We start from the raw sequence: 15,401 nt of genomic DNA, 5'->3' as shown, positions 1-15,401 counted from the left end.
CTCTCACAGAGCTAAAGTAGGACTATCGTACTGCAGTACTCCACACTATATCAGACTTCTTCTTCTTCACTTTTTTTTTTGGTTGGTTTTGTTTTTTTTTTCCTCTCAGAATGCATTTTTATTTTCAAACATCACAAGAGAAATACAAAATTCTGTTGAATGAATATATAGTTTTGTATTTTTTATGTAAATGTCATATGTACATACAAAGTTTGATGGTATTTGTACAGATATGAAGAGTGAAACAATAAAAGTTTTTTTCCTTATACTTTTCTGACTCGCTGTCTATTTGTAAAACAAAAAAAAATGAAAGAAAGAAAACACATCACGATGTGCATGTAGCCTATTATATTTTTATTATGCAGTATTAGCATTAGCATTTACCATAATATGTTAACTTTATGCTTTTGTGGTTTTGGCTATCAATATTATACAGTCTTTAATTATACTTTTGATTAGCCTAAATAACCACAGAAGAGATTTACTAATTAATTAAACCTAAATTATAATTTGAATCAAAATAACAGCAAAGAAAATGTGCCTATATATATATATATAGCTTTTGTCCATATTATATACCTGTGACACTGCCTGTCTTAAAAAAAACACCTTACTGAATATACAAATGACTATAAGTATCTGAATTTTAGGATAAATTATACGTTTGAACCACACCAAATTCATATTTCTACATATTAAACCATTTTGATCTTTAAATGGGTAAACATGGGGGAGGTACATTCAAAACGTAGGGTATAAATACCCTTAAATACTATTATCATCATCATCATCATCATCATATGAAACTAATATCCGCGGTGTAAATATATGCTTGATGTGTCTGGACATGTCTTTCTGTACGTGATACGTCCCTGTAAAGTATTTTGGCACCGGTCCTTCATCCACCAGCTGTCTCCTTCAGCTGCTTGTACTGTTTGTTCCTTTGCGCTTTCCGTACGTCATTGTTGACAACAAACATGGCGTCCTCAATGTCACTTCTCGGCTTGGGACGTTTTTCTGCGATTAATGCAGCCTCTAGAATATTCTTGAATCCTATCAGGTAATTATATAAACATTGTTTATTCGTTTTACGTGCGTTCGTGTTATGAGTTGAGTTTGTCTTCATTGTTTAACTCCGAAGTCGACAAAAAGCGAAGAGGCCTAGTGTGAGGCTAACACATGACGGTTAGCTAATTAGGGGTTCGTGCGCAAGTTTATTAAACATGCTAAAATATTTCGGACGTTGTCGAGCGTAATATTCGAGTTTACACATATTAAAACCCCCTCGCTTGCACTTGTAGGCTTTATATTGAGGAGGTTATTAGATAACGTCACTGTCCTTACAGCACTCGGCTAGCCAGCTAATTTGTTAATGCTAGATTGAGCTAGAAACCAATTTAAAAGCTAACACAATTAACCGATTCTCACTGCTCTGCACAACACGTGCTACGTACCAGTACTAATTATCTGCAGGACGGGGAACTTGATCTAATAAGTGACCTAATTGGAAAGGCAAATTTTAAAGATTGTATTTACCTAGCTAACCTTACAGTCTAGGGCAAACCTGCTGCAAGAACGCTAACAGTTAGGATCACGATAGCACATGTGTACTTTTTATGTTTAGACACAATGCACACTGTCAGTAACAAACACATCTGTACTATATGTGTTATAGTGCGTATAGTATGTGCACCCAGTGTTTTAAAGTTAGGTTACGTTACAGGCAGGCTTGTCAGAAACTGTTAATTATGCTCTTATTACACATAAAATAGTGCTATTGTAAACGTTATAGAAAACGCTTACAAAAACATATTTTATGGCCAAAATAAGAAATTAGTTTCATGGCCTAACAGTGAATTAATGATGAAAAAGATGAAAAGAAATCAATACCTTGAATTACATACCATAAGTATATTACTTTAGGAAAGAAGCAGCTTGCTAGTTTAACAGTTTTAAAGTGTTGCTTTATGATAATTTGTAATATAGCTGAGGCTTGAACTAAAAAGTTTAATTATTATTAGATTTATCAATTCTTTGTTGACCATGTGTAATTGCTTTGTCAAGTAAATGTGAAAAAATACTTGGGAAGGCACAAACTCCAAGCATTTACCTTATGTCTGGGTAATGGGTACATTTCTATTATTTATTGCGCTGACACCAAATAATATGTTGGATCACAAATTTATAGCATCTGGTCTCTGTCTTAATTGAAATTTGAGACCTGACATGGCAGTGGAGGTCCTTCATGCACTTCAGACAAATATAAAAATCTGATTATCTATCTGGAATGTACTCTCCTCTGGCAGAGTTGTGGTGGCTCAGTGCTGTTTTGTGACAGGACAAGGCTGCACTTTCACAAAGAGCCACACAGTCCTCGCCTGACAGTTGACCACAGCCAACATTAAGCACGTCCTGTCATTAGGATGAGAGCAAGTGCCTGCCAGAAATTCACCAGACAGAACTAATATGTGGCGGGGCTGAGGGGATTCCCTCCTTGTCACATACTTTTCCCTGTGTCTTCACAGCACTGCTGTCTTAAAGATGGTCAGGCAGAACTCGTTTGTGTAATTTACTTCTTTGTCAGTTTGTGTTCATTGTGCGGTTTGTGCTGTGTGTATAATATCTAATGGTTTTCAGGTCTACAAGCACGTCAGCATCAAGGTTGGCAGAGAAACCAGGACAAGACACACAACTTATTACAGTTGATGAGAAATTGGTAAGAATCCCTCCCTGGTCAACGTGATGCATGGACTGTTAATTGTCACATGTAATGTTTTCCAATTACTTTTCTGAAAAAAAAGTTTTCAAAAACCTAGGCTGCTGCCAAAATGAATTTGTACCTAGACATGCAGACTTTTGTAACGATATGATAGTAATGGCAAATGTTATCATTGGCAGTTCTGTCCATGCTCACAGCTCATATTAATTGGTAATCCTCACAGTTATTAAAGAAGCTACTACATCTGTCACATATCTTGAGTGGAAAATGAAAGCATGATCATGTTCGATGCTGCTAAGTTTTGCATTTATTTAAATATACTAGTTTAGGAAGTCAGCATCAACAAGTGCAGATACTTTACTTTTACTTTATGTTGTCTATTCTGTAATTTTTAGACATTTGTTCAGTGCTGTCCTCTAAATATAATCCAAGTGCTATCACATTAGCATTGCTCCTTTGTACCACACCACTCTGAAGGCCCCTCTGTTTGTACCAGTTTTTTTCACCATTTTTATAGCCCACAATATGAGGACAGAATTAATTTGTTGCTTTTGCATTTTGAGATATAGCTAATTTGATTTAGTGTGTACATGCACACAGGAAACCAGTGGCATGTTACCTGCAGGTCTGACAAATATTAGGTGGTGAAGAATTCTTTGTTTAGGCTGATTTTCTTCTTTAGTTTAGTTTAGAGTTATTTGCCACTGTAAATAAAATGTTATAAATTAAGGTGTCATCTTAGACAGGCTTAGTTTCACTTAGACCTGATACCCGTGGCTCTGTTATCTCATTATTTAAGTGAGTATAAATCGATTAGATTGTAAATAGATTGTACAATTTAGCATCTCTGGCTTTTTGTGAACACTTTGTCACATTTTTTTTAAAAGCAGGTGCCACTTGAAAGCATGTAATTAGCGCAAGTTTAAAAGGCAACAGGTAACTCAGCAGTGATTGTACAGGTTCATTTATTGTACATTGTATTGTACAGCTGTGGTTAACGTTATAGCTTACAGCCTCTTACCACATAGGGTCCTCCTTTCAATAAGCGTTAAAGCACAGCCTAAACAGTGACAAGCATTTGAGGCCCAAGGTTAGCAGTGTACCAGCTTTATGAAGCAAAGTCTTTGAAGATGATGTCTTGTCATTAAAAGGCGAAAAAGATGGAAGATAACGGAGAAAGAGGGAGTTTGGAGGGGATGTGGGAGTCTGTTGTGGACTTGTTTTTTGGGGGGGGGGGGGGGGGTTGGGAGGGCAGTGTGGGCAGCGTCAGTGTGCTTTTGTCCCAGACCAAAGCTGGCCATACTGGCAGACAAACCTTTGGCTGGGCGGAGTGTCTGTCTCTGTCCTCTCAGTAGGGGCCACAGAGAAGAACAGCAGAGAAGAGGAAAAAAAAGAGGGCCTCTAAAAAATGGGGAGGAGGGGAGGGTGAAAGAAAAGAAGCTTGCATGGAAAAAAGTTTGTGAGACACCCTGAGACTCACGAAAAAGACAGTGGCCACTTCAGTGTTGTCGGCCACAGAGGTTCCTTTGTGGCATGCTGTTGCTGGCGACGGCGGGAAGTACTCTAATGCTCACCCAGACAGGCCAAAGAGAGAGGCCCTCAGCTGTTTACAGTACAGTGGTCCCGTCTCACATGCAAGAGGGCAATGAGAGCACTCTCCCTCTTGGGCATTCAGCGTATGTCAGCACGCAAGTCATTCATCAGGCTTCCAATAAGTGTGAATTGCTTTCTGGTCCAACCAATCAAACAAAGATCTCGATCCGCCGAGAGGTTATGCGGGGTTTGCACGCTGTCTCTCTCTGCCAACACACAACTACACAACGAGCGGTGGTGTGCTGTTGGTTGTGTGGTGGACCTTTCTGAATACCCTCATTTAGATGAGGTTGCATTTTGGCCTGGCAAATGATATTTTGAATTCGCTCCAAAAAACGGTGTCTGAATGTTTGTGCGACACTCATTATCTTGTCCTTTGTTCTCGTCTGTCCAAAAAATGCAAAGCTCACAGGAACTTGCGTCTCTACAGTTTGTCTTGCCATCTCCATTACAGACAAATTTAGGCTATGAAGGGCGTCCGGCAGGTCAAAAATTGGAACGTATTCGCTGAAGGAAAGAGAACAGCTTTTCAGGTTATAGATAGAAAGAATAGGTTTTGTCAGTGAAGTGCCATTAATCAATTTTATTTGAAAATATAGAGCTTAATAATTGAAGTAACAGTTTTAGAGCTTAAGAGTCTGCACTTTCTTTTTTTATGAGAAACCCTTTGAGGCCACCGTTAGACTCTCAGATAAAAAAGACCTGCGTGATGGAGCTCCAGTGCCCGAAGCCATACCCTAGAGTGGCCGTGCCGACCTGCTTTTGTTAGTAATTAGTGTTTGATTAAGCATGCTGGGCAGCTCCCAGGATCTGGCTGGCTGGCCACTGATACACAGCTTTACACGGAATGTCTGTGACCTCCAGTCAATTAGAGTCAGGCCTTTTGCTTCACTCTGTGGCCCTTTGCAGAAACAACTGCGGTTATAACCATAACAGCTGCTTCAATATGCAATACAATATCTCCCACTTATGCCGAAGTGTCTGAACTTCTACTCCTACTTCAGCCATGGCCAAGTGTGCTCCCTCTCTACACATAAAGACAACACCATAATCTTAAAGCGCTTGTGAAGCCTTGTTATAGAGTTCTCTAAAGGCACTAGGGTTTTACGAGACAGAGGAGGACAGTTATTAGACTGCAGGGAATTGAGGGAAAAGGAGGGAGGAAGACGGAGAGAGGAAGAGAGTATTAAATTGGTAGGCCCATTTGATGCTTGGTATATTAGGTTTGCTAATGTGAAATCTTTGGTTTCTTGCAAATTTTAGAGCACAGCGCTCGCTTGGCAAGTGACATCACATCTGGACGAAAGATGTGGGCTCTGATTGCGGTAAGGTAGTTGAGTCTAAAGGCCTGTTGTTGGTTGTTTTTAAAGTCCTAAATTGAAATCACATTGAAAGATCCTGCGTCTGACAGTCACAATTTATCTTGACTGACAGACTCACTGATAAAGAATAACTCTGAGGGTTTTGAGATTGTCCAGGCTCAGCCACTATGACTTTATATTTGGAAATTCTGGACGACAAGGATTATCCATCACTGTAAAATATTCCTTATCCCTGCTCGGTCGTTGGGATGTTTTTAGCACAAGTGGTTTAAGTAAGTCTGCTGTACATGGGTGAGTATTCTCTAAGCTTGTCTCGCCTCAGACACAGTGACCTACAGTGTAGCATACCACATTCACCCCCCCATCATCCTCCTCCTCCTCCTCTCCCACCCTTCCTCTCTTCCTTGCACATAGACAACCTAAGTGTCTGTTTTGTCTAGTTGTCCTCTCTTATGGCGCTTATGCAAAAGAAAAAAACCCTCAGCTCAAGTTTGGAGTAGTGGGTCAGAGGATGTTGGTCTTTAAAGAGTGCCAGACAAGTGGGTTTATTATGTATCATCCACTAAATAGTATTTCATTCATTAACACTCTCTTGCATAGAGACTAAGCCGCTTAAGAGGACTCCTCAGCCCTGTCAGCGCCAGGGTAGTTTTAGGAACTGTCTAGCTGTTAAGTGTTGTGTTTGCAGATTGGATAAAAAAGGACTTGCTACTTCTGTCTGCCTACAGCTTCTATTTATTCATTAGTTGCAAGCCAACAGCTCTCCTTCCAATGCTGCAAACTAGTTTCTGTGTCACAAGTGTGATTTAGAACCAATCAAAATAACTTCTTAAAATAATTTGGGTTGCATAATCTGCACAAGAAGATTGAAACAAAAATAAACAAATTGAAGGGATGTTTAGTAGACGTATAGATGTATATTAGGTTTTAATTCAAAACTTACTGCTTTTGAGCTTTGATGTACAGAGAAAAGCTACATATCTTGTTAAATCCTCCTATTTCCGGGTTGTTTATATATTGCTTTGCCTATAAAATGACATTTGAGATGCACACACAAACAAACGAGCGTGTCTGCATCCAGCATGCTCAAAAATGACCCTTCCTCTGTCCTCTCCTTCCGATCCTCACCGGTATTTGTAATGTGAGATTTGAGATGAACCTCATACCAGCTGCTTCTCGTTCTCTGGTGTTGAACCACTCCCACATATGAGCCAGCAACATAATATTTGCTTCTATTAAGAGATGTCCAATCAGTAATTGGCATGTTTTTTTTTTCTTCTTCACTTCAAAGGCAGCTGAAGGTAGGAACTGGCGGAAGCTGATGAGTGAGGCTCTTGGTCTGGCTGTGGGGCTCGGACAGTGGGGGGGTTACGGGTGATGTGTTTGGGCTTTCAGCACATGCTGATGCAACATGATTTAGCTCGGTTGACCTTGCGACCTGTCTGCTTTGCAGTTTTGTCATACAGGTGTTTGTGCTACGATAGGCTGGACTGTACTCAAACCAGGGCTGTTACGGTGTCTCAGAAAAGCTGGTATTGAAATGTTCACGCGCAGACAACCTTTACTTATTTGTTTGGTTACTGTGCTAACAGGAAAATGCACTGTGTACCTCTGTATACACCCACAAGACCTAAAGATGAGACAGCAGTAACAATGTGTTTAGACCAGAGAGGCACAATTTCCCTGTTGTAAACGGCCAAAAATTAACTCGTACAATTTACTTCCAAATGTTTACTTCCAAAAGTGCCCCACTACCATTTGAGAAAGTAGCAAATAGTCCCTTAGCCCAGTTCAGCTGTTAGTGTCAGTCGAGTTAGTGCATGTTTTCACATATCCTTACCTCTTTGGTTTACTGGAGAGTGGATCGTTTTCATACCTAATAATTGAGTCGTCCAGGATCATTATAAGAACAGATGTGAATTTCCTTTTTATGGTTTATATTATGTTTAAAATTACGGCCTTTTTTTTTTCTAAATAGGCACATAGGGAGTATCCAGTGATGGAGTGGTAAAGACAGGGCTATTTGGTTCCATAAGTGAATGAACAGTAGTGTGTTCAGAAGTCGAGGTACTCATACTCCCTTCTTTTCAAGTCCTTGTCTACATTTGGCCAAACCCCAGGACGCTCCACAGTGTGAAGCACTATTCAAAGCTCTTCAGGCAGTAGATATTTTCATCAAAATAGAACTGGCTGCTTAAAAAAAACAAGAGGAATGCTTGTATTATCTACTTGAACATTTTCATATTTCCCTAACGGCAAACCATTGATTTGGTTATATGACATTTGTTCTCAAAGACCCTTCACAGAAATGGAATACATACCAAAAACATTCTCAAAGAAGGAGATCTGCAAATGATATCAGGAAGAATACGGAGACCATATTTTATATCCCTGAGCAGGCAAGACCAGGTTTAATATTCCTTTGTATAAACTACTGAAAATGAACTGCAGGAAACGTAGACATTCACGTGCAAACCATCTGAAACCGACAAGATGTGTTGAATGATACAGCGATGGCTGGGAGAACACTTACAGACGTGGAGTTGCCCACGTCCACTTCTCCAGCGGGTCACGCAGGACGTTGTCGTGTACGGATGTTTTCCATAGATGGATAGATAGAAAACAAGGATAAGACAATAATTTTGACATGTTTGGGTGAAAGCAGACACATCTGTGAAATGAAACCTCTTACTTCTGCATCTAAAAGATCATTTTAAAGGCTCAGTTTTATAAACTGCTGTTGGCATCTGATAAACGTTCTGTTACTTGGTGTGGACTTGTTTTTAGCGCAGAAGGAAAACGACGTTCTTGAGGCTCTTATGCTTCTTTTTGATGTCTCGTTATTTCCTTCACTTTTTCCAAACTCCAGCACATTGAGATTTCTTTGTTGTTAACACAGAAATCTCCCATCCCAGGTCTCTGCTGGAGCATTAGGGCTACCAGCTTTCAGCATTCTGGTGGGCCCAGCGGCCCCACAGCGACAAGCCCCTATGCTCTTTATTTGGCACGTAGCCTGGAGGTGTCAGAAATATCGACACGCTTTCACGTGACGGAGACTTTGCCAGCCGTTTTCCCCCCTTTCTTAAGCTCGGCATTCTGTCTGCCCAGCCAGGTATTGTAGGGCCCCGTGAAGGCCCTGTGAATAGTGTCAAACTTGATAGTTCTCATTTCGCTTCCTGTACGTGGCAGAAGAAAAAGTGCCCACCGTGTGGGTTTTCCTTTTGTGATGGCCCTCTCTAGTCTTCCTGGGAACACACCACATTCCAGCCACAATCATTCCCTTTGTGTATATGGGTATTGTGGGCGAGCCTGTTATGCCGATAACCCTCCTAGCTTTCAGTGTTATGCATGCAAGTATCATAGAAGTCTAGACTCGTATTTTTGCAGACAATGCCAAATAATGAGCAGAGTGTTTTCAGTGATTTGGCAGAGCTTTTGTTTTGACACATCCTCCCTCATTCATGAAGGATCTTTTGTGCTCATCCACGCCTAAAGATATGATTTAAGTTCTGCTACATCTGTACAAATTATTGCACCAATTTGCCATATGTGGGCCTCATGTGTCAGTTATGGTTTATGTAACGTACATACGCGTAACCATAGTCTGGTCTGCTAATCCCAGGGGTGTAATTTCTAATGCGTCTCAGAGAGGGATTTTCATGCATCTAACCCCCACAACAGACCAGACCACAGAATGCTTAACGTTTCTTACTGCAAATCTGATTCACCTCAACTTAGAGTGTCTTTATGTACAAGATTAGTTTTTTTTTTACATGCACAAAGCATTTTACTGGTTCATGTTTTTTTTTGTCCAAAACTTCTAGGAAGTTTTTTTTTCTTCTTGTGTACAGATTTTAATATTTTCTGTTTTAAAAACAAACAAAACCACTATCCTGCAGAAAGCAACGTTTCTGCTGACCGGACTGAGATAGAGGAAAAAAGACTGGCATCTCATTTTGTTGCGGTTTAACACTGTCTTGTGTGTTATTGTGTCATGAACCATTACCCCCTTTGGGTGAAGAGAACATGTTTTCTTCCTCTTTTGACAAGAAAGGAATTGTTAAGGTTAAGTAGATAGGGCAGCCGGAAATAATTACCGAGCACTTGTGAAGTTTTTTCCCCCTTTTGTTCGTCAGTTCCCTTTCATTTTAACAATCTTTTCAATGTGTAGATCTTGTTTATGATTAAATTCAGTCTGGTCTTTGCCTCTTAGCATGGCAAGAAAACGTTTCACCGAAACACACAGTCGCTCAGCAGTCGGACCTGTAATTTACTGGGCTTAAATACCATTGGAAGCTCCTTTGCCAAAGGAAAGGCGGGCTTTTGTGTGGAGTTCACGCAAAATGACCCCCTTTCTACAAATCAACAGGCAGATGACAGACAATGATGAAAATTTGATTCTTTGAAGTTGTAATGGCCATTGAAATGTGTAAAATTCTTGTATTGAAAGGAGCGCTCCCTGGAGAGCCCTCAGTCTTGGGTGGCTGCTGCCTGCGTGCTGGGAGGTTCGTCTGTGTTTTGTCGCAGAATTCCCTTTGCTTGTTTGCTAATTCCCTTAAGAATTGGACCAGATCCTTGATAGGAGTTTGAAGGGGCTCCAGTCGCCCAGGAATATGCATTTAGTATGCCCACGGGCCCCTCCTCCTGCAATTGCAGCACTGGCCTACTTTCTGATGGTCTGGAATAAATCATCACATGTATCAGGCATTAATTTCATCAACCAGACTGCGAAAACAGTATAAATTACAGCAAAGAGAAGGCTGTGATGATATGTTTTCGCTTTACTTCTCCGACTCCTTTCATACTGCAGCCTGAAGTGAGCTGAGCTTTGTCTGACTTTAGTACGCTTAGACTGGGATTATACTCTCGTGCAGATGTGTAGTTGTTGTTGTTGTACTACTAAAGCTCACTGGAGTCTACTGAGAAGAGGTGTTCCAAGTATGTGCAATGACAACTGTGCCTGCACATTTATATTCTTTTAAAGACAAGCAGCACGTATGCAAGTAGTGTTTCGGGTTTCCAGTGTATGTACAGCTGGCGTCTTTGCAGACAGGGCCCATGCATACGTGTAGATGTGACAAAAGGTGTATCAGCTATCAAGCAGACTTGTGTGTAAAGGTACACACCATACATGATTTTCTGGAGGAAGGGAGTCGGTGTTAGGATTGTCATGGACATGCAGTCAGTGCGGGCTAGCATCAGTCTGTACAGCGTAGTAACCTCAGCACTCCTGTGGACATGCTCTGCTACTGGATTCCTCAGACCTCTTTTATCTCCTTGTCTTTCGCTGTCACTTGAGTTTTTGTGAACATTTTTCTCTTTTATCTTGCTCCCGACGCACTGGTGTGCACAGCGGCGGTAAGCTTTAGCACATGTGCTGCTGTTGGCTGCTCCTCCTACGATCTGTACTGTGTGTCTCAGCCTAACCTGACTTGGCTGTAGTTTTATTCCAGCCATATGATTGGTTCAGCATAGCACTCTTGTTATCATTGGCTTTTCATGTTCGACATGGTTGGAAAGAGTTCTTTTTAACGATGTTTTTGACCAAAGGAAAAGTTATTTTGCAACAGTTATCTTTATCGTTTGATGGCTCAAGCCTACTTTAATCTATTGTAAACATAGTATGGTAGGTAGTTTGTTAGAAAACTGCAGTCTGATTGGTCAATTGTCAGTAACACTGATAGATTTGATCTGAGGAGTGATCATGATCATTTAGTGTGCCAACACACTTATCTCACTTAGTGGCACAGTCCCCTCCTGGCTTCTTCTTGTGTTTTTACGATGCCGTTATTTATTTTGTACTAAAGATGTGAAATATTGAACTGTTGCCCCAGAAAAGTAATCAGCACTATTAAATAATATTGGACATTTACTAGCAAGATATTAAAAAATAATAAAAAAAAAAATAGGATTCTGGCAGGTTGTTCACAGTTGTGCTGGCAGACAGAAGTGCCATCAGATCACAGAAACAATAAAAGTACAATCCAAACTTTTCGTTTGTTTTACAGTGCCTATAAAACGGGGATTGTTGATGTTTTATAGTTTTTTGACATTGAAGAGCTTTTTTTTTTTTTTTTTAAACCCCAACGTTTACAAGTGAAAATAAATCTCAGCAGATCGATGTGAAGAGCAAGAATATGAGACATAAATCAGGTGATTACATAAAAAGCTTTTATTGCCATCGAAGGTTTTCCTGACCCTGTTTTTCTGACATTAAGCACAAGTTGACCATAAGGATTTATTTTTGAAACCTTAACCTTCATCAACGTCATTTTTGTTTTCCTTTAAGAGAGAAAACGGTTCTGGAAAACTGCTGGCAGCCATGATTGTTTGGCATTTTGTTATTGCCATTCACATGGTAGCATGGATTTGACTGCTTATTTCAATCCTCTTAATCGTGGGCTCGTTGTCTGGTCTGAACGGATGTTTCACTTCTGTCTGTCCCGTAGGACATCACCACGGTGACGGGGGTCCCAGAGGAGCACACTAAAACTCGCACGGTTCGCATCTTTGTGCCCACCAAGTCGGCAATGCAGTCTGGCAGCAACAGCACCAAGAAGTGGAAGATGGACTTTGACACCAGAGAGCGCTGGGAGAACCCTCTGATGGGCTGGGCCTCAACGTAAGTCCCGTCACTTCCTGCAGCACAAAAGATGAAATTATTTGGATAGAAGTTCTGATGTTTTCCTGCAGTTGTGTTACCAACGGTTCTTTGTCTTTGTGTTTTCAGGGGTGATCCACTGTCCAACATGATGCTCACGTTTTCCTCCAAGGAAGATGCGATCGCTTTCGCTGAGAAAAACGGTCAGAATCTTTAAAGCTTTATTTAAAATAAGAACATCACATCACAAAGTAATGGCATGCATCATTTTCTGCAATGAGAAAGGTACAATGAGCCAATGAGCATTTAATTCTGGGTCAGATGACTGCAGCAGTCTTTACATCTCTGCTGATCAGAGCGGATAAACATGACAGTAATTCTCTCTCTGGCCTGGAAGTGTAGGTAGGTGAGGCGTTCTGCTGGTGCGTTAATGGCACACTCCTAAAAAACCAAAACAATAAGGCGGATTTGTCGACATATACATGTTTATATTATGTAAGGACATGTGGGCAGCAGTAGCTCAGTGGTATAGCAGGGTTGTCCAATAACTAGAAGGTTGGTGGTTCGATCCCAACTCAGTCCCAGTCACTGTTGTGTGTCCTTGGGCAAGGCACTTTCCCCCCATAGCCTCCAGTGTACTCACTGGTGTATGGCTGCCTTAAGCAATTTCCCCATTGTGGGACTAATAACGGTTTCTTAATTTAATTAATTAACCCTGTGATATTACATACATGAGCATCTTGTGCCACCTTGCTGTGCTTCCTACTCTGTTGATAACTGAAAACAAGGTCTGATTTTCCGAAGTGATCTAAACTCTATCCACAGGTTGTTAGAAGAAATAATCTTCTCGGCTCAGTCTTGAGATCCTTGAACACAAACTCTCGCCCTTGCCATGTCTCACAAAGGCAGACAAGGGGAGATGACATTAAAGCACCAGTTAAAATGCCAGATGACAAAGTAGAGAGCATCACAGCAAACAATGCAGCATTAGCAGAATACTGACGGGGCTAACAGACGATTAGGCGACCAAACGCAGGCCTGTTCTAGTTAAAGATGGATGGGTTGGTTTTCTGTCTCACAGCACTGAGTTCACTTTGACTCGGAGAACCAAACCATCTGGGAAGGTTTGTTGAAACTAAGCAGAGGAAACTGGCTTACTCTGTTTATTGCACCATGAAAGCGATTAGCCGCTCTGACTACACACAGCCTGTTGAGGTCTACAAAACACCTCATTGTGGTTGGAACTCATCCAAAGTGCACATACGTGATGTTCGTGGCCTCATCACTTACTCTCATGTTTGCCCCTCAGGTTGGAGCTACGACATAACAGAGAAGAGGACCTCAAAGCCCCGGGTGAAGTCCTACGGGGCAAACTTCTCCTGGGACAAGAGGACCAGGAGGTCCGCTAAGTAAACACCCATCTGTTAGTGGGCCTGACCTCTGCGTGTCCCACAGCAGACCTGTATCATTCTTGTCAATAAATGCATAATTATATATGTGTAAACCAAACATTTGGGTCATTATCGCTTTTATTCTTCAAACATTCACCTCATTACTGACTACCTAATTTAGTCAACTGGATTAATGAAGTGTTGTTGTGAACTAGCAAAACAAAAGAGGAACATATTATTACTGTTAGGACCGGTTTAAACACAGGGACATTTTTCCTGTGTGAGTGTTTGTTTCTATCCTCTTACCCAAATTGTTTCAGTGTTTGGAGAGCTGCACAACTGGAATTTAAATAGGAGCGTGGAACAACATCTGGGCAGTGAGGTTACCTTGTCTTTTATGAGCATTATTCCGAAATGTTACCCTCTTTACAACCCTCTTACTGAGACCTGAAACGCAAACCTCCATTTGGATTTCTTTGGTGCTTTCTATCCGGAAGTATTGGAGCTATAAAATCACTTAAAACCAACCACAGCCATAACAAAACGTATGCCAGTTTTTTTTCATTTATAAATTGATTGTTTTGTCTATAAAATGCTTGTTAATATTTCCTGTTAATAAGTCCAACATGACGTCTTAAATAGATTGTTTTGCACAACAATTCGACTGGAATGGCAAAGAAAAGGCAGCCAATGTGGAAATAGATTTCCTGCTGCTGCTAATTCAAAAGAACCAGCTGAAGGCATATTATTCTACTTTTAATGTGAGTATGTTCAGCATGAATCGCGCCTCCATTCTGAGGCCTGTTAATCATATTTATAAAATCTAAATCTGTCAATAAACGAATCAAATTCTTCATCTCCTCTGAATTTGAGATCTTTGGATCTATTTGGACTATAAATCCTCTGAAATGCTCAGCTATTCGCACTTGGCAGCGCACCCGCTGCTTGTTTACGGTCTTTGTGTCCAGTAAACAGTGTTGCTTTGCGCAGAGTCCCAAACTGCGTGACTGCACTGATATTCACACACCATTCATGGGCGCCTAATTGGTATAGACCTTCGTTAATTATTCCCTGCATTGCAAACCCTTCACAGCCTTGCGCTCGCTATTTATTTTGCTCCGTCACTCTGCACATCAAAAGCGCCGATCTGATATGAGCGTAATGGTCCATCTGAGCAGCAGGACGTGAATGACAGCATGTGTTGCTTTCACCCCCTTTGAAATCCCCTCGGAAAAAAAGCAGCTCTTGGCACAACTTTGTATCATAAAAGTTGAAAGCATTCCACCCGTCTTGGCCTATAAGCACAATAAATTATGTGAAATGAAAATGGCAGTGCAGTGGCATTGTTCGAAACCATCATTACAACGCAAACGTCACCGATACAACGGCTCTGAGCAGAGCAGCCATAAACATCAGCTTAGAGGGTCACAGTCCTAACAGACCAACAGGCACGGAAACAGAGAAATCCAGTGCTGACAGGGAAAATATGTTAGCAAGGATATTTTAAATACTCACACAATAACACAGATTTGTCCGGTTTCTAAATTACAACTGGCCGGGTCAACACCTTCTTCAGAATGTGCAATCTCCACACAGGAAGGCCCCAGTCAGAATCGAACCAGGAACCTTCTCACTGTGAGTGAATCCACTAAATAAAATAAATATCCAGAAGCTCCACTGTCAACTGTTCTTTCTTCAAATATAGATTACAATAACAATATAATTATAGAGCCTATTTTCAAGTGTCACAAAGTGCTTTTCAGGGATTGCAAGCA

The 15,401-nt window shown here is 40.9% G+C and overlaps 1 protein-coding gene across 1 annotated transcript; it reads left to right on the top strand.

Moving 5' to 3' along the window:
• The first annotated feature begins 905 nt into the window (after nucleotides 1-905).
• Nucleotides 906-13,744, top strand: ndufs4 (NADH:ubiquinone oxidoreductase subunit S4). Its single transcript, XM_028415183.1, has 5 exons — nucleotides 906-1,060; nucleotides 2,638-2,716; nucleotides 12,084-12,256; nucleotides 12,365-12,438; nucleotides 13,545-13,744. The coding sequence occupies exons 1-5, from the start codon at nucleotides 978-980 to the stop codon at nucleotides 13,646-13,648; spliced, it is 513 nt and encodes a 170-aa protein (XP_028270984.1). The 5' UTR covers nucleotides 906-977; the 3' UTR covers nucleotides 13,649-13,744.
• The last annotated feature ends 1,657 nt before the right edge of the window (nucleotides 13,745-15,401 follow it).

The sequence above is a fragment of the Parambassis ranga genome, chromosome 9, assembly GCF_900634625.1.
Source record: "Parambassis ranga chromosome 9, fParRan2.1, whole genome shotgun sequence".
Classification (NCBI taxonomy): Eukaryota; Metazoa; Chordata; class Actinopteri; family Ambassidae; genus Parambassis; species Parambassis ranga.
This window is presented reverse-complemented; position numbering and strand designations above follow the sequence as displayed.